Raw genomic sequence first — 23,944 nt, forward strand, 5'->3', positions numbered from 1 at the left:
AGGCCTCTCCTGTGTTTTGCAACCATTGTGTGTGTGTGTGTTGGGGGGGGGTTGGGTTCTGACATTGGAAGTCTGGTATTTTTGTGAATGGCGGCATGAAACCCTGGTGTATTTGCGCAATTCCACTATACCACAGCGCAGTGGTTGTGTAATGGAACATGTAGAAAGGCAGAGAAATAAAAACCCCAGAAAAAAGAACACATGTAAAGGTGCTAATCTTAATCGCACAAAGAAACCGGACGCAGAAGCCTCAGTAAAGTGGCAGGTTTAAAAGCCTCATGTAGAAACCCTGACTCTCTGTGTAGCATTTTCAGGGGGCTGGAAGGGCTGCCATGGGAAGGAGGGGGCAGGGAAGTCCACTTCTGCCAGTGCAGTTAATCCAGCGTAAATCTGGATCCAACTCTTAGTTATTCAATTTGTTGTTGTTGTTGTATTTTTACTGCCAGTGAGGAGGAGATGCCCATGTGGGGTTTTGTGCCTCAGGTTGAAAAATAACTTGACCAGCCTTGGCTACTATGTACCTTGACATGGGCGGGGGGGGGGGGGGACCACAATTTGCTGCTCTGCCTCAGGTTGGCAGCAAAAGTGTAAATAGTTGGCAGCAAAGTGTATTGGGCCAACCATGGCTGTGAGTCTAGGGGATCCTAGCCTACACCAGACATTTATTTGTTTGTTAGATTTCTTAATCACCCATCTGGCTGGTCACCCAGCCACTCTGGGTGATATACAAGTATGTAATAGAACAGTTTAAAACAATAAAATAGTACAATAAAAACATCATTTTCTAAAAATACCCTAACCCACCCCAAATGCCTGCCTGAACAACCACGTTTTTAATGCTCGGCAGAAACTCGTTAAAGAAGTGGCATGGCGGAGTTCCCTCGGGAGGGAGTTCCACAAAGTGGGGGCCACCACAGAGAAGGCCCTCTCCTTCGTCCCCACCAATCTAGCTGTCCTGGCCGATGGGACAGACAGAAGGCCATCCAAGGCTGATCTTGTTAAGCGGCCTGTCTGGTGTTGCTGGAGGCGCTCCTTAAGATAGGCTGGGCCAGAACCATATAGGGTTTTAAAGGTCAAAACCAACACCTTGAATTTGGCCCGGAAAACAACTGGTAACCAGCGCAACTCCTTCAGCACTGGAGTGATGTGATCTTGCCGGCAGCTGCCTTTAATCAGGCGAGCTGCCGCATTCTGTACCAGCTGCAGCTTCCGAACCGTCTTCAAGGGTAACCCCACGTAGAGCGCGTTACAGTAGTCTAAACGAGAGGAGACCAGGGCATGTACTACCAATGGGAGCAGATGGTGGGGAAGGTAGGGGTGCAGCCGCCATATCAGATGGAGTTGGTACAGTGCTGTCCGGCTCACAGCTGACACCTGAGCCTCCATGGACAGCTGGGAGTCCAAAATGACCCCCAGGCTGCAGACCTGGTCTTTCAAGGGTAGCTGTACCTCATTCAACACCAGGTCAACATCCCCCAACCTCCTCTTGTCTCCCACCAAAAGTACCTCAGTCTTGTCAGGGTTCAGCTTCAGCTTATTCCTCCCCATCCAGCCACTCACCGTCTCCAGACATTTGGACAGGGATTCTATGGCCAACCCTGTAGGCCCTACGGCCAAGATTTGAACAAGAGGTAGAGCTGTGTGTCATCCTCATATTGATGACACCACACCCCAGACCTCCTGATGATAGCCCCCAGTGGCTTCACATAGTTGTTAAATCGCATTGGGGAGAGGATGGAACCCTGTGGCACCCCACACGTGAGTGGCCACTGGTCTGAATCCTCCTCTCCCAGTGCTACCCTCTGGTACCTGCCGGAGAGGAAGGACCGGAACCACCACAATACGGTGTTTCCAATGCCCAACCCCTCCAGGCGGTCCAGGAGGATACCGTGGTCAATGGTAGCAAAAGCCTCTGAGAGGTCGAGGAGAACAAGGAAGGAGCATTCGCCCCTATCCAGAGCCCTCCTCATATCATCCACCAAGGCGACCAAGGCCGTTTCTGTCCCATGCCCAGGCCTGAAGCCCAACTGAAATGGGTCTACATGTCATTCAGGTATTCAGGCCAATACAGAACCACACAACAGAGGGAAGGGGGAGTGAAATTGAGCCTTGCATAAGGATTCATCTCTCTCGTCAGGTGCCCTCCTGAGCATTCTGCACACAGGGAGTGTTTATTCTGCCGGTATCCCATTGCCTGCCAGAATCCCAGCTGTGGCAGCAGAAGTGGTCTTAGACCTAGTGTTGTAGTCCCTTCCCCAGGCCTTAATGGCTACCATGATAGCCATGGGCCTGATGTATATGAGGACCAACATGGGTCGCAAATAATATGTAAGAGATATTAAACTGCCACCAAACGGTGGCACCAAAAGATAGCCACATTCGAGATGCAGCCTATGTATTAGAGTCTCTCTGGCGATGCCCTGACATGACCAGCTCAGGTGGGAAAAACCAACAAGAAATTATATTGTTAAAATGACCAGGAAATTTTATTGGGTTGGATCCAGGATCTCCTTTGTGTTAATTATTATTATTATTATTATTATTATTATTATTATTATTATTTATATTGCGCTCTATACCAGAGCGCATTCCAATTAACCCAAAAACATACAACACAATAATATAAATAAAGTCAATAATTACACATTAAATCAACTACTGATGAAAATTTTAACTATTTACAACCAATCATTTAACAACCAATCATTTAACAACCAACCAATTCGAAACCTAATTACAAACCGATTGTTCCTTACTCCATACACCAACACCCACAGCTGTGACTCAAACCTAAATGGAAGGGCTCTACTCAAAGAAGGTGTCTCTGCCTGATTTTCAGGGATCCCCCCTCCACACCACAGCTGACCCCATTCAGCCGGGCCCCTTGAAGAACATACTTTTGCCTAATATTTAGTTTAGGCTTGTGGGGGGGGGGGATCCTCTCCAATTTTAAAATGAAATGAATAAATATATTTTATTCAAGGATTTAAATCAATAGCATTAAAAAAAATGACATGAACACAGATTAGTTCCTCTAATCCATGACCTTCAGACTTTTACAAACTATGACTGGTGTTATTGGTTTCTGCGATACCAATATTAGCATACATAAAAGGAAGCAACAGTTGATAGTTCCTTATCTTGCCGTGCAAGTCCTTAAATGACAACAGAAAAAAGATTGGTCATAAATATAGGAACCATGTAATACAAGGAATACTAGTTCAGTTCCAATGCAGCCTGTGCGTTAGCTCAAGAGAAATATCTAGAACTATAGATCATGAGATCGATTGCACAGTGCAAACACTGGTGATGACCCAAGGAATGACGCTCCTGTTAGAAAATACTGAGAAAGCGAACATGTGCTGAAATATATACACAGAAGATTTCGAACAAATGACATCACTGCCCCATCTGTGGAACTCTTTGCTGGATTCAGATGTTTTAGGAGTCATGTGATGGCTGCATTAGCTTTGCACATTACCCTAGAAGTGCAAGCGGTAGACTGAGTACCAGTGAGGGCAACTTTATTCCCTGATATGTGTCAATGCTGCCCTCTGAACTAAAATTCCTGAGCTAGGGAGAAAAAATAGATGCATGTATCTTCCTCCTGGCTTTAAAAAAAACAAACCCAAAAGGAGTGGGCTTAAACCAGGGGTGTTGATTGTCAGGCCTGAGGGCCAAATCAGCCTGCATGGGGTCCCAGTGTAGCCCCCTTGGATTGTCTAGATGGCCACGTCCCCTTCCCCACGCCAAAAGGAGGTTCCTACTTCCCACCACTGCCATCATTTGGCAATGTCCTGACCTTTGTGTGGTTCCTTCCCCATTCTAAAAGGATGAAACGCCTCCCATAAAGCTTAGTTACTGGCAGTAATAGCTTTAGGGCAAAATCCGATGCATGTTTAGACAGAGAAAAGTCCTACAACTCCCAGCTAGCATGGCTGACTGGGAGTTGTAGGACTTTTCTCTGTCTAAACATAAATAGGATTGTGCCCTAAAGCTAAAATATGCTGGTATCTTGGCCCACCCCATTTGCCTTTGGCCCCACCCTTTGGCCCCACCTAGCATGCAGCCCCCAACAACTTCTCTGAAATGGAATTCAGCCCTCAGGTTGAAAAAGGTTCAACACCCTGGCTGAAAGAAAAAGCACTGAGTGGAGGCTGTGAGCTTAAACTGGACGAAAGAGAAAAGTGTCATCTCCCGTCTGGAGAACTCCTCTTCAGAAGATGACCTGGAGCCCTCGAACCCAGCATAGCAGAGGAGCTGCCTGTGTTTGGGGATCTTGAGGTGGGTCAGGGGGATCCTGGGCCCATGGGAGAGACAGGCATTGACCCTAACCCTCAAGACATAATTGGCCCCCTCTCAGACTCAGAGGCAGATGCCAAGGGGCCACCTATACCCAGGGAGCACAGGCATCTAAAGGCCAAGTCGCAACCAGCTGCTAGATGCAAAAGTGCCCACCTGAGAAATAGGAACTCCTCATGAGAAAATGTATACTTGTGAGCAAGGCCTTGCTTATGAGTAGACCTTTCCTCAGGTGGCACTAATAGCTGGCAGCTGTGGTCTGGGTGAGGCTCTGTAGGCTCAGGCTTAAAAGCCTTCAGTTGCAGCCACTGGTGTCTAGAACAATGTCTGAGTATTGGGTTCTTGAGTCGTGCTTCCCCGCTCTTTGGATTTCCCTGCGTTTGATTTTGGCCTGCATACTGACCTTGCTTTTGGACTTGACCCTGTCTGGATACCTGGTTGTAGCACCCCTGTAAGCAGGACAGGGAGAGAGAATTGCTGAGCACTTTCCTTTCTGAGTGGTTTTGGTCACAGAATGGACCCCCAGCTGTTTTTCTACTTATGGAAAGAAAAGATGCAAGGAGGAAAGATATAGGTGCCCATATATTCCCTTGCGTGTGATAAAGCAATGGGAGAGTGTTTGAGTGGCAAAATGGCTAGTTCAGGGGTGCAGAACCTCAGGCCTGGGAACTGAGTCTGGCTCTTCTGGGGTCCCCAATCTGGTCCTTTGTGGTTCCTGAGAAGGCTGTGCCCCCTTGCCCCACAGCTACTGATTGTTTCCTGGCTATTCCATAGTTCCCCATTCTAAAAGGCTGAAATGCCTTTCCTAAGGCTGATTTACTGGCAGCAAGAGCTTTAAAACAGACTATGCTAGTATTTTGGCTCTGCTTCCTTTTGCCCCATCCACCACTGAAAGGCAGCTCCCAAGAATGTCTCGGAAGTGGAGTTTGGCCGTTGGTTCAATATATCTGGGATAGAGAACACGAGTTAAACAAGCCCTGCTTTCAGTGACAGACAAAGTGGAAACTTGTAATCTCTCCTGCAGTGGGACAGATTAGCTGTCTTCACATGTGGCCATATATGGGAGACATGCACAACTGCTTCCTTTCTACATCAGTCCAGAATCATGAAAAGCAGATGTGCAAGCAAACTGCACATCCATTTTCTTGCTGCTTCCTCTGGCCTGTGATCACCCTCCAGTTGGCTGCTAACTACTCTAGGATCATGGCAAAGTGTCAATGTTGTGAGCAGTGCCAAAAATGAAAACACTGGTCATTATCTATGGCATATGGTTGTACTGTAGCAGAGAGTAATTGCTCAAATTCATGTGCAACTTTGTGAAGCCATGACTACAGCTTATCTGTCATATTTGCCCCTGATGAGATATGAAATTATATGTATTTAACTATAGACACTTTGGAAGACAAATATAATTTGTACTGGCACCAGCCATGTGCCCACTCATGCGTATATTGCGAACGATATACACAACATAGATACCACAGATGACATTTGGGGTGCATGCTGATGTATATAACAAAAAAAAGAGCAGTTGCTGCACTCTGGGACTGCATTCACCATGTTGCTGACAGACATACTTATTCCTCTCTAGGATCTAGCTTGGTGAAAACCGGTTGTGTGGGGTATACAGTGGAGCCACCTGTGCATAGCACTGACTAGCCAGCAGCTGTGACAACACAGTCTCTTCTTGGCCCCACGAAGCAGTTTGACATTTTTAGTTTTGGTTGTTTTTTTAAGGTACTAAATGAACATTAAATTGAGTAGAGCTAGTGTGGTGTAGTGGTTAGAGTATCAGACTAGGAGACATGGGTTCAAATCTCTCCTCGGTCATAAAGCTGACTAGGTGACCTTGAGCCAGTCACTGTGTCTCCCATCCTAACCCACCTCAAAAGGCGAATCTGAAGGGGGGGGGAGGGGGAGGGGGGAAAGTTGGGATATGAATGCAGCAAATAGATAAACAAGCATGCATGTGACATTAAAAAATCAGACTAAAGGCAGACGGCCCATACGAAACATGGGTGGTGAAAGGCTGGCAACTCAGTGGGCAGGTTTGCATGATCACTGATATGATACCCCCTCATATGCCAGTCACAACCCACCCCATTAGCATAATTACTCTTGCCGGGTGTGGGTTATTGATTGTAACAACTGAACACGGTGAGGGTGACTGGCTGGGGTGGTTTACAAACCATCCTGAAACCTATGGCTTGTTCATAGCTTGTCCAGCCACCCACCCTTGCCGGTTCAGATGTCATGGCAACCTGCGCCTGGTGAGGGTAAAAACAAAAGTGGAAGAAAGCAGACTCACATAGATGAGACAGTGACTGATATTTTTAGGTATGTCTGGACAGAATTTGGTTCTCTAATCTAGCTTGTGTGGTTTATATTCACTCTGAGGACACAGTTCCCATATGACCCTTTTGCTGAAAATAAGAGAAACTGATGATTTTTGCAAAGAAAAATCAGGCTACTGTGCTTCCCTGATTTTACTCATGTCTCAGTCAACTGTCTGTAGGGTGAGTATTATTCCACATTGCAAAAGCAGAAAGGAGACATTGAATCAAATCAGATGCCACGTCATGTCAAACCATGTCATTTTTTTCCTGTACACAACTCACTGGAGCAATATCGCTCCACTGAGTTGCATTTAGGTGGTTGGGAAGCTGCACCTCCAATGATAAGCCTAGGTTTATATCGAGTTCATTACAACATACTGTGGTTCTACTTGCATATTTATAACCAAATAACAAACACTTCCTTGGTTTTTAAAACAGGACAGGAGAGGCTATTGCAGAAGAAATTAACAAAGCACAAAGTAGGTGAAGATGACACTGCAGGAATGTGTAATGTGTAATGTATAGAGTTCTCTATAAAAGAACTCTTTTATAGAGCTTCCTGTCTGCATTGGGTCAATGGAAAGTAGGGTGGGGATACTGGACCAGTCCAGAACTTGAGAATACTTAACTGTCAGGCAGAAATGCCAAGCTGCAATTCTTACAGTTTACCATGTGGAAGAGCTGTATGTATGTATGTATGTATTAGGTGATATTTATGAATCACTTATAGAACTGACAATTCCTGCATGTAGCCCATGTATTCAAGGCTGGCCCGATCATTAGGCAGAGTGAAGAGGTTGCTTCAGGCAGCGGATGCTGGGAGGTGGCAGCACGGTGCTGGAAGAGAGCTGTAGGCCACATGGCCTGCCCTGTGTCCTGTAAGCAAGCCTGCTGTCTTCAGGTGTGGTGGAGGATGCCATCCCATTTCCAGTGCTGAAGAACGATTCAACTGCTAGTCCAGTCAGCTTTTGTACATTGAATGGGAGAGGGTGTCATCTTGCCCTTTGCCTCAGGCAGCAAATTGTCTTCAGCCAGCTGTGCATGCATTAATACATTTAAATATACATCTATGGATGTTAATCTATGGAAGTTGTAGTCCAACACATTTGGAGGGTACAGGGTGGGGAAGGCTGTATTAGATCATAAATTAATGTCTAAATACACCCGCATTTCCTTTTGTTTACAATACTAACTTTCTAGTCCTTCTGAGTCCTGTTTCTCAGTCAATGTTGTGCTAAAAATATTAGGGCCTTCTGGCTTGGCTCAAAGATTTCTCTAGCCTGAGTGGCCTGCCAGATGGTTCTAGAAAGCTCACAAACAGGACATGAATGCAACAGCTCCACACTGGTGTCAAGGCTGGTGTCAGAATCTGGCATTCTTGGGCAGATGCCAGGCCCACAGCACCCTTGCAGGGGCCAGTGCTGATACCTGCCCTGGGCCCCCGTAAATTTGTTCCTTCGCATTTTGAGCCATGCTTTTAATTTCCCACAATGCCCCTGACCTCGCATCACTCTGTAGGTATTGTGGGAGGTTATAATGGCCCTAGGAGTGGAACCAAGTCACCTGTAGAGGGGCCTAGAGATCCATAATGCTTGGCTTAGGTTCATTATAAATGCAATTTCCTTGGTAGTGGGCCTCTGAGCATGCGAGATGAGTCAAGGGTCGACAGCATGGCCTCAGCACATTCCATGCTAACAAAGGCTAGTATCTGATCAGGGCCTAGGATGTGCCTAAGAAGTGAGGCTATGTTTATGCAGACTTACAGGTGGCTGTGCTGAGAAAGTTCTGATTGTTTTCCTTCTGGACAAGCACTGTTAGTTTATGCTGGGAAAGTTGCAGATGAACGCTAATTAACGCTTGCTGCTGTCATGCTGCCTCACTGCTGACATGTATGGTATAAGACTCATTGTACCCCTTGGCTCGGGGTTCAGAGAAGCTTTTCTGATCCAACTATTGGGTATGCCTGTGCGCTGTAAGTACTCAATAAAGGCTCCTTGTAAGCAAACCTGGGTCTGGCTTATTATCTTGGCACCTCCAAACCTTAGCAGCCCACAGCCAGGGCATACAGAGGTCAAAAGAGTGGCTGAATGAGCCACTGAGCACTGCTTGGAGAATAGCCAGATAAGGCCACCAAGTCCCACTGACAGAGGAAAATGCCCACCAGAGGACATTTTGCTCAGGACTCCCTCAAAGCTGGACCCAACCCTACTTTTATACGTGATATTCAGAGGCAAAATTGGTGGTAACAAAAAAAACACACGAATTGGCTAAAAACAGGCCATTTTAGACATACGGAGTGCTAAAAAGATAAAATTTAGCTTGTTCTCAAGTGAAAGTTGACTCTTTTAGCACTCCATATTAGCTACAGAGCAGTAAAAGGGTAAAATTTAGCTTGAAAACAAGTTAAATTTGATATTTTTAGTGGTCCATCACAGTTTGCTGCTGAATTTCAGCAGAAACCCACCAATTCCATCCCTCCCAGTGCCCTGCTACATCCTCAGCACCCTAATAATGCATACAAGATGGCACTGATGTGGGCCGTCTTTGCCTGGTTGCTGTACTTTTCCAGAATGATGGCCTATGTCCTCTGTGTCTGTAGTTCCTGTTCTTTCCCATTAGGTGTTAAACCTCTTTGCTCCTTACTACTTTGCATCCCCTGGATCTCTTGAGTTACCACCTTCCTCCACAGGCCCTTCTCTATGTTGCAATAGCCCTCTTCATGGCCACTCCATTTACTCAGCCCTCCCCCTCCGGTGTCCAGTATTCCAAGGGCTTTCCTGTAATTGCTCCCTCCCTTCTTGCAGTTCCAGGCAACTGCTAGGATCTTTGTCTGGTCCTCCAAGAGAAGCCAGAAGTAGTGAGAGCAAAGCTCGAGCATCCTCTAGTGGTTGTACACTGCCATAATTAAGTTCAGTCACCCTTTTAAAATGTTATCTGCAATAATGTGGGTGAAAAGCTTTTTAAAAATAAAACAATGAAAACAAAGCATCACAGATTTCTTGAAAATCTCTGAATCACCCAGGGAAATAAGGTTATTTGCCTACCCTGGGTGAATGGGCAATTAAGCCACTTAATTCCTGGTTAAGCCACTATGAAATCAAATTCTGTATCAATCCCATGAATTAACACTGTCAAAAAGGAAACTGCCTGTGAATTCATTTCATCTTAAAAAGTCATTATAATTGCTTCCACAGTTATACCCCCATTGACTTTCATTTTACTGCTGACTGACATTAGCAGCCTGATTAAACGTAGATTAAAGTGTACCATAGGCTAATTACAATTAACACTGTACAGGATCAGGCTGCAGCAATAACTACTTTTTTTCTATCCATACTGGGCTGTTCTTTTACAGCACTCCTTACTTAGTTATCACCAGTTTTATTTAGATCCAGTTACTTAAATATCCCATAATCCTTTGCTTGAATTTAAACAACGGGGGGGGGGGTGGAAGAGGGCAAGACGCTAATATATGCTGTTGTAAACTTTGAAAAACAGTGCCACAGCCAACTGAAGTGCAATTCTTACAAAAACCTATCCTAAAATGGCTGTTGTCATAGGTTTCATTTGTCTGCTGGTCTTCCCCAGAACTGCTTCCCTCCCTGTGCATATTTACAGAAAGCTTTCGTTTAGGGATGTCAGAGAATTCCGCCACGGATCTCGGTGAGGCTGAATGCCAGTGCATTCGGCCCCCCAAACTCCGTGGTGGAACGGCCTGCCACCGCCTGCCCCCCCCACGGATCCCCCCCGGGACGAGACTCACCTGGGGCGGATCTTCCGACCGGCTGCCGCCGCCGCTGCCATTTCCAGGCTTGTGTGTAAAAAAAAAAAAAAAAAGATGTGATAGGCTATGTAAAGATTTACGTAGCCTATCATGGCTAGGTTTAAAAAAAAAGACGTGATAGGCTATGTAAATCTTTACGTAGCCTATCATGGTTGGGTAGGTTTTAAAAAAAACAAACGCATACGCTCTGGGTAAAACAAAAAACAACCAACCGCATATGCAAATGGCGGTGGCTATGGCCGCCACCATTTGCATTCCTTCTTTTTGGCCGTCTTAATCTACGTAAATATTTATGTAGATTATGACGGCGAAAATAAAGGGGAACGCAAATAGCGTAGCAGGCGCTATTTGCGTCCCCTTTTGATTCGCCATTTTAGCCTACGTAAAGATTTACGTAGGCTAAAATGGTGAATGAAAAAGGGACGCAAATAGTGACTGCTACGCTATTTGTGTTCCCCTTTATTTTCACCATCAGAGTCTACGTAAATAGTTACGTAGATTAAGACGGCCAAAAAGAAGGAACGCAAATGGCGGCGGCCATAGCTGCCGCCATTTGTGTATGCAGTTGGTTTTTTGTTTTACCCAGAGCCCTCCGCGGCCGGAAATCCGGCTGCGGACGGCTCTGGCCTGGCCGGGCCTGGCCGGCTGCTCCGCAGAGCTGCCACGGAGCACAGCCAGCCGTTCGAGGATTCCGGGGGGAAGAACGGAGTGCCTCCCCCCCAGCCAGGATTCCAGGGGGAGGGACGGAACACCTCCCCCCCATCAACATAATCCGCGAAAGGTAAGTCACTTTCGTACATCCCTACTTTCGTTCCTACTGTCAACATTACAGACTCTCCAGCCTTTCCCAAACTTAGGTTGTTGGAGTACCAGATGTTGGGTGTAACTCCCATCATATCCCTGAGCATTGGCCAGGATGGCTGAGGATGATGAGGTTGTAGTCCAACATCATCTGGGGATCCAAGGTTGGGAAAGTTTGTGCAGACGCACTTGGTGTCCAAACCAAGTGAAGGAATTAAGTAATGTTCTGCTCTGACTCTACTGCAAAGTAAGTCAGAAAAAAAGAAATATTTTTTTTTTATATTTTAGTGTCACCTAAACCAGCGGTCCCCAACCTTTTTGGCACCAGGGACCGGTTTCGTGGAAGACAATTTTCCACGGACCGGTGGGGATGGTTTTGGGATGATTCAAGAGCATTACATTTATTACTTTACAGTAATAGGCTATGTAAAGATTTACGTAGCCTATTACTTGAAGAACGGGGACACAAATGGCGTCCCAGCGGCCAGAAGTCCGCCAGCGGCCGGAGCTGGCCGGCAGCTCCATGGACTTGCCACGGAGCAGAGCCAGCCAGGGCCAGTGAGGATTCTGGGGTGGAGGGACAGATCGCCTCCCCCCTCCGCAGACCCCTCCGGAGCCAAGGTAAGGGGGGTTCGCACACCCCTACGTTCACCTCCTGCTGTACAGCCTGGTTCGTAACAGGCCACAGACTGGTACCGGTCCGTGGCCCGGGGGTTGGGGACCCCTGACCTAAACTGAACTTGAGAAGTATTTTCCACTGGGGAGATGCAGCGACTAAAGTGGAAACAGCAGCTCCAGGGATATTTATGCTATTTAAACAGTGGTAATGTTCTGATTCCAAAGTATTCTTGTGTACAATACTTTGCATTGTAGGTCTTACCAGAATTAATCCACAAATATAACTGCAAATCAAATATCAACTTCTGTTTTTCTCTGACACAGGACTGGAGCAGCTGGCCCAGAAAGGCAACTATTTATCACCACTAGGATTAATAACTGGAATTTCCTTATTTTTGATAGTATCAATGTGCCTTCTAACATTATGGAAAAGATTTCAGCCTCATAAAGGTATGTTAAATGAATGCCCAATTACATTCAATGTTTCTATGACTTATCGCAAAAAAGGTTGATTTTCCCCCTTTGTCTCTCTTTTTTTCCAGTTATACAGAAAAAGCTGCAGAACAGGTAGAAAACTAAATTATTACTTGCCCAAACCTTAAAAAAACAACCCAGCATCCTCTGCCTCATAACCTATTGATTCTACACTGAATTTTAAATATTTTGATTTTTTTAATGTTTTTAGGCCTGAAGCAGATTATAGAAAAGCACAAACAATTTCAGGTAATACAAGCATTAAATGGGAATCAGTAAACCTGTAGGGGTTTATTTTAAAATCAAGAGAAAGGAGTAGGAAGGGTAGCAGAAGACCAAACTAGATGTTCATGACTGGATTTCCCGGCACTTCTATTTTTCCTTACAAGCAGCCTTGGGCGGAGGGGTACAAACTGGATTGTGTCTGCAGTACTGGGGAAGTGGGGCTTAACCCTTTTCACACATACTATTTTCCTCATCTAAACTGCCCCCCTGCCATTTTCCCTGCTAGGGAAGATTATAAGCATGCCCACACTCATGTGTTTGCTTCTGTAGGTCATAGGCTTTTTGTACACTGTTACTCTGTGCTGCGAAACATGCCTGGGAGGATGCTATTGTGCTCATGTCTGGCTTGTTGGTTTCCCATAGGCAGCTGGCTGGCCACTGTGTGAACAGAATGCTGGACTAGCTGGACCCACCATCTGATCCAGCATGGCTCTTTTTCTGTTTTTATGTTCTAGAAGGCAAAGCTGGCTCCAGGTTTTTGAGGGCCCTTGGCCAAGAGACCATCAATTGGCCCCCTCCTTTAGTGAGTCTACCTTCTTACTGGCATTGTCTCACCAGCAGCTATGGCTCCTCTTCTCCTTCGCATCATAGACACCAGGGGTTGGACTCGATGGCCTTGTAGGCCCCTTCCAACCCCTATGATTCTACTATACTGTTCTATGACCACTGGCTTGCTTGACAGGCAGGGAGCCCATGAGCAAGTAGGCAGTGGCATCTACTGCTGTGCTTCTCACCACCTCGTTGTCTGGGCCAGAGTGAGAGGCAGGTGAACAAGCAGGTTGGAATGGTGAACTTAAGAAGAGCCAGGCTGGATCAGACCAAGGATCCATTTAGTCTAGCATTCTGTTCACACAGTGGCCAACCAGCTGCCCATGGGAAACCCACAATAGCACCCTCCCGCCCATGTTCCCCAGCAACTGATGTACATAGGCAGACTGCCTCTGATACTGGAGGTAGCACATAGCCATCAGGACTGGTAGCCATTGATAGCCTTCTCCTCCAGGAATTTGACCAATCCCCCTTTAAAGCCATCCAGTTGGTGGCCATCACTACATCTTGTGGAAGTGAATTCTATAGTTTAACTATGCACTGTGTGAAGAAGTACTTCCTTTTATCTGTCCTGAATCTCCCACCAGTCAGCTTCATGGGATGACCCCAGGTTCATGTATTATGAGAGAGGGGGGAAATGTCTCCACACCTTGCCTGAAGAGGAGGAGCAACTTCAGGGGGCTTTTGTCAGTGGGCCTCTGGTGGGGTGTGGTCCCTTGGCGGGTGCCTGGCCATGCCTACCCTTGATGCCAGCCCTGCCAGTAGGAATAGTTACTTGCTTCCCTAGACTCCTGCCTCATTTCACACAATGTCCCATTTTGCTAAATTTGCCTCATTTCCATTTCTCTGCTCTGGTGTCTGGTTATTTCCTGGCTACTAGTCATGATAGCCATATATTACCTCCAGTATCAGAGGTAGTATACCTCTGTATACCAGTTGATGGAGAACGCAAGTGGGAGGATGCTATTGCACTCATGTCCCGCTTGTGGGCTTCGCACAGGCATCTGACTGGCCACTGTGTGTACAGAATACTGGACTAGATAGGACTTTGGTCCGATTCAGCATGGCTCGTCTTATGTTCTTATGAAAACATACATCCTCCCCCAGCATCACAGCCCCAATCCAATTTTGGGGTGCTGTAACTGCTTTTAAGAAAGAAAAAAAGAAAGAAGTAGGGAGATGCAGTTACAGATCTCCTGCGTCTCATCTACTTTGGCCCAGACTTTGTGCTGAAAGAGAGAGGGAATTGTGAGCACTTATATGCTTACTTTTGTAGTCTCCTCCATTTGTTATGTGCTTTTTCTAGCAAATGTATATGTTACCCAATTGCGCATTGTTACTCTGTGCCAGTAGGAGTAGTTACTTGCTTCCCTAGACTCCTCCCTCTTCACATTATGTCCATTTTTTTTGGATTTGCCCATTTTCCATCTCCCTGCTCTAAGGGCTCCATGCCCTGGTTGGTTACTCCCTTCGCTTCCTCCTCTTCTCAAGCTTCTTTCACCCACATACTCAAGTTCTCTACTTTCTCAGTATAGTTGACAATATTTCAAATACATACGCACTCGAGTATTCCAGTGGGAGGGACTGAAGTTGAGGTGGAATACAATTGTCCATAATTAATATACATTTTTCTCTATTTAAATATCTGCATTTTAGGGCATGAAAATGCACTAGATGATTTTGGAATATATGAATTTGTTGCATTTCCAGACCCTGCAGGCATTTCGAGGGTAAGTGTTTGCATAATTACAAAAATATATCCCCATAGCGCTATTTATGAGTCATTGCCATCTACATACCTTTTTACAGTAACTCTGTACAGCAGTTTTATAAAACATAGATGGCTCTGAGTTTAAAGATGTCCAAAAACAGAAACCATAACTACAGATTCATAAAGAAGGAAGTCACTTCATTTTGGCGACACTAAATCTGGGTCTTGTTTTCTGGCCTGTTTCTTTCATTGTTACGTCTTCATTCAGTGTGATAACCACTTCCTAAATCTTATGAGCTTCAGGATGCAATGAAAAATGATAATATAAAACCAGTGTGGTGTAGTGCCAGGAAGGGCAGAAAGTAGATTGGGATCTGCCCAAAGATCTCTAGGTGATTTGCGGTAGTTCTGCAAGGATTTCTGACTCCCAGTTGCTTTAACAGCAGCAAGAATAAAAAGGCTTTTTCCCCTTCTAAATTAGGCTGCTGAGATGAAGAAAACTGGGCAGGAAATCAGGAGTGGATTTTTGTGTCTCAAGACTGTGGCGTTCTTCACACGGAGCTTTTATCCTGAGGTTGAGATTGCTCCTTCACCGAAGTTTGCAGGCTCTTTACTACATTACGCTGTGACCCTCCAGGGCATCTGCTGCACTAAATGCCCTTTGTTCTGTTTTTAAATAGATTGCAGATAATGAGCTATCAAATTACCCTGTTGTGTTCCTCTTGAGTTCCCTTCCTGAAAACAGTAAAAGCGGCCAGAAAAGGAGCAAGATCAATGAAAGATAATGGAAGACTCAGATGTGGGGAGAAGGAGGGGAAAGGGGGAGGGGGGGAAAGAAGTGGGTGAAAAGGGGATTCATTGTGATCCTGCATTTAAAACAGAAGCACAAATCCCCATTTTAAATGCAGGATTTTAGGCTGGTGTAGAGATGCCCTGTGAGCTCAGTTCCTGGGCTGAGCACATGCTCAGAAGTACTCTTGTTTCGTAATTCTAAGATGATGTTCCCCCATTCTTGAGCCACCATTTTTCCAGTTTGTGGAATCTGGGGTTCTACTAAAAAAAAACCAAAGTAGATCCCCACTCCTGTTGTAGCGGCTAGAGTGTTCTAGGACTGGGGAGATGCAGGTTCAAATCCCCACCCAGCCATGAAGCACACTGGATGATCTTTGGTCAGTTGCGCATGCACTCTCTCTCTCTCTCAGCCTAACCTGCCTCCCAGGGTTGTTGTGAAGATAAAATGGAGGAGGGAATCATGTATGCTGCATTCAACTCCTTGGAGGAAAAGCAGGATAAAAATGTAATCAAATAAATAAATAGAAGCTGTAAAGCGCCCTAACAATACATACAGAACTCATCTTGCAAAACAAAACAAAAATAGTTCGGGGCAAACTAGACATGACATAAGAGATCCAGTCTGTTTCTTTCATTGTTACTTCTTCATTCTTAGTGGGTTAACCACTTCCTAAATGTTATGAGCTTATGGTCACACTGACAAGTTATCAAGTTCCTTATGAAACAAAGATTAGAACTCACCTTGCTTCAAAAAATTAGATCAGGGGCCAAACTAAATATCTATCTATCTATCTATCTATCTATCTATCTATCTATCTATCTATCTATCTATCAAGTATTCCTTGGCCCCTTTCAAGGCAGAAGCTCTCCCAAGGTGGCATGGCATACAACTAGATCCATGAAGAACAGGATTTCTGCTTAAAACAAATAAAATTATTGGCATCTGTTGGGTATATCTAGGGCAAAACCTGGGTACCATTTAGGTCTCCCACAGGAGAACTAGTTTGGTCATAGAACAGGTGAACTTACTCCAATGAACTTACCCCTGCCCTTACTCCAATGAGCAGAATGTGGGGTACATGCCCCCCCCATTTTATCTTTACAATAACCCTGTGACATAAGTTAGGCTGGGAGATGGTGACTTACCCAGTAAGCTTCATGACTGAGTAGGTATCTGAATCTGGATATCCTCAGTCGTAGTCCAGCATTCTTAACTATATACCACACTGGCTTCAATTCTAGTTTTGCCTGTCTTGCTCAGACGAAGTGATTATTTCCTACTTTCAGGTGTCAAGTCGGTCTGTTTCTGGCTCTGATGTTGTGCATGGCCAAGATTTTAATGGCACAGTTTATGAAGTTGTTCGACATATTCCTGAACAGCATCAAGAACATCAAGAGTAAGTTGCACAAACTAATCTATCAAGAGGGTCACTTTAACTAGAGAGGACTGATGACAGCACTTTTCAAATATCTGAATTGCAGTCACAGAGAAGAGGGCAAAGATGTCTTTTCTGCTGCCCCAAAGGACAGGAATTTTATGATTGATTGATTGATTGCTTGCATTTATATCCCGCCTTTTTTCCTCTTGCAAGGAACCCAAGGTGGCTTACATTATCCTCCATCCTGTCCATATTATCCTCATAACAACAACCCTGTGAGGTAGGTTGGGCTGAGAGTCTGTGACTGGCCCAAAGTCACCCAAGGGGTTTCCATGGCTGAGTGGGGATTAGAACCTGAATCTCCCAGTTCCCAGTCCAACACTCCCACCACTACACCACACTGACTTTGGCTTAAGTTACCAAAGTGCAGATTTTGGTTGAACACTAGGAGAAACTGCTTGTTGGTAAGAGTAGTTCGAAAATGGATCCAATTACCTTTAAGCATTGGCTGGACAGCCATCGGGGGGGGGGGGGGCTCTAGCTCTGAGTTTCTGGCATCAAGTAGGGCAGGCGTGAATTCTATTTTGGAGAAGCTCTCAGGGGCTGCATCACAGTGGTGGGTGGGGCTGAAATTTAAAGGGGTGGGACCAAAATACTTATTATAAAAACAGAATATTTAGCTTCCTGCCAGTAACCCAACTGTAGGAGAGGCACCTTTTAGAATGGGGGCAGGGGGGATGCCCAAAAAACAGGAAACTACCAAATGATTGATGGTTGGGGGGAAGGGGTGTGGATATTTGGGAATCCATGGAGGTCTGGATTAGGACTCCAGGAAGACCATATTTGGCCCCCTGGCCTGAAGGGTTGTAGAGGGTTGGACTAGATGCCCTACAAGATGCCCTATAAAGCCCCCTCCAACTATGATTCTGTGTTACAGCACAGTCAAATGCATGTTTACTCAGAACTACGGGCGCCATCACATGAGACTTTTATCGTGCACTCATGGTGGGTCACTCACTGAAGTTTGCAGGTCGTTTTCACAACATCGTCATTCCCTGGTGCCTGTCCTGAGATTTTCTAGCTTTATCCCACAATGTTTTAACTCAGCAATAATGTAGTAATAAATTATACCACCATTAAAGAGGACGTGTAATTCTGGGAACCCGCAATATTGCCCTAATGTTGCAGTGCCATCTAGTGGCTATATAAATGGAACATAGGGAACTTCCGCACAAAGGAAACGGCCAAAAAAACCAAAAGGGGGAAGCACATGTATTGTGCCGATCACGATGCTGGAAAGACTCCAGAAGAAGAAAGCCCGGTAGGGGTGCGGGATTTCTGCCTCGTATCATGACACCCTAAGTCTCACTAAGTTCAATGGGATACACTCACTAGTAAATGAGATTAGGACTGCAGCTGTAGTTAGAATCTCTCTGTATGAGAATTTCTTTTGTTGCTTCTGACTTCCAGAGGATGCGGGGGAAGTTGAGTTGAGGCTTTTCACAGAAGCCTGTGCTTTGGAAACACTAAGAAATAGTGAGAATCTCTCCAGTTTTCTCAGCCCAGAACAGGGTGAGAAGTTCATCGGTTTCCTCCCCCGAGTTTTCTGGAAGGGCAGGGTCATTCACTCCCCTCATGCTGGGCTGAGATGCTTGGAGACAGCTAGAATAAAAAATGCTGAGTAGTAAAAAGTGCTGTGGTGAGCAAGTTTTTCAACATTCACATTTATACTGGAAATGTATCATAAGCGGAAGGGCCAATATTAACTTTTCTTTTTCTTTTAAAGGGCTGTAGGTCAGTGGTAGAGCCCCTGCTTTCCATGTAGAACACTGCAAGTTCAATCCCTGGCATCTCCAGGTGGGGCTGGAAAATATGCCTTTTCGAAAACCTGGAGAGCCACTGCCAGTCACTGTAAACCAGGGGTACAGAACCTTATGCCTGGGGGCCAAATGCAGCCCTCCTAGGGTCCCAATTAGGCCACATCCCTTTCTCCCAATCACTGATTTTTTGGTTGTCTCCTGGCTTTTGTGCAGCTTTTCCCCCCTTTCTAAACAGTTGGAATTGCTCTCTTAAGGCTTAGTTACTGACAGTTAGTAGGAGGCTGTTCCAAGTGGTCCGTAGCCTGGTCGGTCCTGTGGCTCCGGAACCACTGGAGCATTCTAAGGCCTCCTGTGAGGCTTTGGCAAGGCACTTTGCAGATAAAATTTATCAGATTAGGTGTGTTACTCTGCACACTGTGGATACAGTTAGTGAGCAAGAGGCGGCCTGTGGCAAACCGGTTTTGTGGGATCGGTTCCAGCTTCTTCCTCCTGATGAAGTGGACAAGGTGCTTTCATCTGTAAGGCCGACCACCTGCTTACTTGATCCTTGCCCATCTTGGCTCATTATGAGCTGCAGAGAGAGACTGGGTGAGGGGATCAAGGCGGTGGTGAACGCCTCCCTTGAGGAGGGAGTGATGCCATCAGCCCTCAAGGAGGCAGTGATAAGACTGCTCTTAAAGAAGCCCTCCTTGGATCCTCAAGTTCTGAACAACTTTCGCCCAGTCTCAAATCTGCCATTTTGGGGCAAGGTGATTGAGCGGGTGGTGGCGGTGCAGTTGAAGGCACACTTGGAAGAAACTGATTATCTAGACCCATTTCAGTCGGGCTTCAGGCCTGGGCATGGGACAGAAACAGCCTTGGTCGCCTTGGTGGATGATATGAGGAGGGCTCTGGATAGGGGTGAATGCTCCTTCCTTGTTCTCCTCGACCTCTGAGCGGCTTTTGATACCGTTGACCACGGTATCCTCCTGGACCGCCTGGAGGGGTTGGGCATTGGAGACACTGTATTGCGGTGGTTCCGGTCCTTCCTCTCCGGCAGGTACCAGAGGGTAGCACTGGGAGAGGAGGTTTCGGACCCGTGGCCACTTACTTGTGGGGTGCCACAGGGTTCCATCCTCTCCCCGATGCTATTTAACATCTATGTGAAGCCGCTGGGGGCTATCATCAGGAGGTTTGGGGTGCAGTGTCATCAATATGCGGATGACACGCAGCTCTACCTCTCATTCAAATCTTCACCAAGGTTGGCCGTAGAATCCCTGTCCAAATGTCTGGAGACGGTGAGTGGCTGGATGGGGAGGAATAAGCTGAAGCTGAACCCTGACAAGACCGAGGTACTTTTGGTGGGAGACAAGAGGAGGCTGAGGGATGTTGACCTGGTGTTGAATGGGGTACGGCTACCCTTGAAAGACCAGGTCCGCAGCCTGGGGGTCATTTTGACTCCCAGCTGTCCATGGAGGCTCAGGTGTCAGCTGTGAGCCGGGCAGCGCTGTATCAACTCCATCTGATACAGCAGCTGCGCCCCTTCCTTCCCGACCATCTGCTCCCATCGGTAGTACATGCCCTGGTCTCTTCTCGTTTAGACTACTGTAATGCGCTCTACGTGGGGTTACCCTTGAAGACGGTTCGGAAACTGCAGCTGGTACAGAATGCGGCGGCTCGCCTGATTAAAGGCAGCCGCTGGCGAGATCACATCACTCCAGTGCTGAAGGAGTTGCACTGGTTACCAGTTGTTTTCCGGGCCAAATTCAAGGTGTTGGTTTTGACCTTTAAAACCCTATATGGTTCCGGCCCAGCCTATCTTAAGGAGCGCCTCCAGCAACACCAGACAGGCCGCTTAACAAGATCAGCCTCGGATGGCCTTCTCTCTGTCCTATCAGCCAGGACAGCTAGACTGGTGGGGACGAGGGAGAGGGCCTTTTCTGTGGTGGCCCCCACTCTGTGGAACTCCCTCCCTAGGGAACTCCGTCATGCCCCCTCTTTAATGAGCTTCCGTCGTGCATTAAAAACGTGGTTGTTCAGGCAGGCATTTGGGGTGGGTTAGGGTATTTAAAAAAAAATTTTATGGTAGAATTTTATTGTTTTAAATTGTTTTATGGTGTGTTGTACATCGCCCAGAGTGGCTGGGTGACCAGCCAGATGGGCGATTAATAAATTTAATAATAAAATAAAAGTTAGAGCTTTAAGCTAAAACACACTGATATGTTTTGTATTTTGGCCCTATCTTCTTTTGACTTTGGCCCCGCCCACCACTGGAATCCCCCCCCCCCAGTTTCTCCAAAATGACTCTTGCACTGAAGAAGTTCAAAACCCCTGTTGTAGATGGTACTGCACTACATTGAGAGGGATGCTGTTCAGGAAAGACAATAATATGTCCTGTGATAGCTTAAATGTATCACGTTGCTGGTTTTGCTACAGCAGACATAAGAACACAGGAAGCTGCCTTACACAGAGTAAGACTGTAGGGCCATCTAACCCAGTATTATTGACTGGCATCGACTCAGGGTTTCAGATATGAGTTTTTCCAGCCCTACCTGAAGATGCTTGGGATTGAACCTGCGACCTACTGCATTCAAAGCAGATGCTCTACCACTGAGTTACAACAGCCTTTCCCTAACAAATTGCAATCAATATGGCTACTATGTTACTATGTTACATTTGCTGCTATGTTCAGAAAAGAAACTTGAAACCATTTGCACGCTCTTTTGGACCAGGGGCTATGACTAAATATCAGTTTGATTCCCCCCAGCGGTACATGAAAAGAAAATGAAAGCAATAATGATGAAATCTGTTTCTGAAAGTAGACAGGAGAAGCAACAACTGCTAGCAAGAGAAAGGATCACGCTGCCACTTATAATGAAAATGCCATCTCAAGTTTAACAAGCAAACCCATTTCCTCGTTGCTGCATTTTTAATGTTTTTGTATTGATCTTGTTTAAAGTCTATAGATTTTTGGGAAAGAGCTGCTGTTTACAGGTTGGAATGTTAAAGTGAGAAATCTAACAAGCAGAGCCAAAATGTTGAAGCAGTTGATGTTGCCTGTTACTTTGTTCCAAAATTTGTTATGACTGCATTTCTGTCCAGCTAGAGGGATTTTCAATACTTTGTTGTTGTTGTTGTTGTTGTTGCTTTTCATTGAGAGGAATGTGCCTTAAGGTTTTACATCAGCCTGCACTGGTAAGAAGGAGAAATAGCTATACATTAGCAACTTATGTTTTTGTTAGCATATACCTGCTTTTTTCTCAAATCAGCCCAAAACATTAAGTGCAACATTGCAGTTGATACAATGTACAAAGCAATCACTGTGACTGCTATATTTCAGCATTGAAGTACGTATGTTTTTATGGATGGATGGATGTACATATGTCTATATGACATGTATGCAGTGGTGACTAGTACCTCCAAAAAGTGGGGGCGCTACAAATCCCCCACCCCCAGCTATTCCCATTCTATCTTCCCTTGGTTCCACCCACCCAAAGCTTCTTCTACTTGCTTAACCCCACTACCACCACCCTGGAAGGCCATTCTGTCAGCAGCCTTGATTGCTAGACCTAGATCCCACCTCTATGTTCAGAAGCAATATCCTTATGAATGGGGACTGGGGACAAACAATAGAAGAGCATAACAGCTCTCATCCCCTGCTTGTAAGCTTCCCAGAGGCATTTGGCTGGCTATTCTCAGAAACAAAATACTGGGCTAGGGGAAGACAAGGCCACAGACTAAGGGACAAAATAGACATGGCATTAAGCACATAATTATTCAGTAGCAATAGTGTATTTTTTAATAACTAGCAGTCATAGGGGCTGCCAAACTTGATTGGGACCATGTATGGAGGGAGGGAGCTTTAACCTTTTCCCCATCATGTTCCCGATCGGGGGGAGAGGCCAATTATGCTTTACTTTTTAAAAAGAGACTGCAGTTATTAATTGCATGAATATTGTCACGCATATTTGGTTCTGGTGGATCTTGGCTTTCTAAGAAACAAAGTAGATCTCACAAGCTTGAAATTTGCCTACCTCTCCACTAGATAACTATTGAAGCCAAATGAAAATTCCAGCTGTTAAGGAATGATTTGATAATATGTGGTAATATACCTTAATGAGGAAAAGAAACAACTCAAAAACTAATTATATTTGCATCAATTAAAAAATGCAGGATCTGGATGGATTTTGCTGAAAATTGGGCACTTTTTATTCAATTTTGTAATGACAATCAATTATATATACACTGATGTACAATATATAATGTGTTAATTCGATCTGTAACCTATTTAGTATATTATGTAACGAATTTATGTAATACATTTGATGAGATTTTGAATAAAAAAGAGTAAAATGGTAAAAAAAAAAATCCAACAGTATGCATCATTTATTTTACTGGTGTGTGTGTGTGGGGGGGGGGGGGGGTTGTCCTCAAGATGGTGCTTCAGCACTCTAAGAATCACATGTATGTATTTATACATGCATGCATGCAGAATATTTTGCTCTATTGAGTTGACTTTGTATGTAAACTAATCTCTATACATTTTTAGGTTGGCCAATTTGAGATTGAGAAATCCTACAATGCTTTGTCCCCTTTATTTTATTTTCTGTGAGCTAAATATGTTCAGTTCCTTTTGTTTTTATTCCTGCCATGTATTTTACACCTATCATGTTTGTTCTCCACTTCAAAATCTGAATGATCAAAGCTAGTTAGAAAGCCTTTCTAGTTTCCATGTTTTGCATATGATGCTTATGTTAATTTGCCTTTTGTGCAACATCATCACATTGTGATCCATAAGAATCCAGATGTCCTGGTCAGTGGCAGAAATTCAGTTACAGGAACCCACTGCTATTCTGACAAAAAATTCTGCATTTATTTCATATTCAAATTCAACAGGATATTCCTGCAACCAGCAGTTCTGCCACTGCTAACTGCTGACATTCCATTCACCACCACCACATCTGCTCCTGGCCTGTACCATTTGCTGAAATGACTTCTGAAGGTAGTGTGATACATTGACTCAGCCAGTCATCTTCAAAGCCCATTATAGGGTGACATGACATTGTGATGTATAACAGCATTATCTAACTTATGTAATTAGGGAAATCTTTGAA

General features: G+C 45.3%; 1 protein-coding gene across 3 annotated transcripts in view; it reads left to right on the top strand.

Moving 5' to 3' along the window:
* The window catches only part of HEPACAM2 (HEPACAM family member 2), a 48,970-nt gene extending 25,783 nt beyond the window's left edge, over positions 1-23,187 (top strand). For 2 of the 3 annotated variants that reach the window (XM_084860465.1, XM_084860467.1), the window contains exons 5-10: positions 12,166-12,291; positions 12,384-12,408; positions 12,527-12,564; positions 14,806-14,879; positions 16,940-17,049; positions 21,598-23,187. In XM_084860465.1, coding sequence (XP_084716591.1) covers positions 12,166-12,291; positions 12,384-12,408; positions 12,527-12,564; positions 14,806-14,879; positions 16,940-17,049; positions 21,598-21,607 — 383 coding nt within the window. In that variant the 3' untranslated portion in view covers positions 21,608-23,187. Of the gene's footprint in view, positions 1-12,165; positions 12,292-12,383; positions 12,409-12,526; positions 12,565-14,805; positions 14,880-16,939; positions 17,054-21,597 lie in introns of those variants that run through there. The other variant, XM_084860466.1, reaches the window with a different exon arrangement.
* Positions 23,188-23,944: the final 757 nt, after the last annotated feature.

Source organism: Heloderma suspectum, chromosome 5 (genome assembly GCF_057233095.1).
Source record: "Heloderma suspectum isolate Gila_16-S chromosome 5, 16-S_ref, whole genome shotgun sequence".
Classification (NCBI taxonomy): domain Eukaryota; kingdom Metazoa; phylum Chordata; class Lepidosauria; order Squamata; family Helodermatidae; genus Heloderma; species Heloderma suspectum.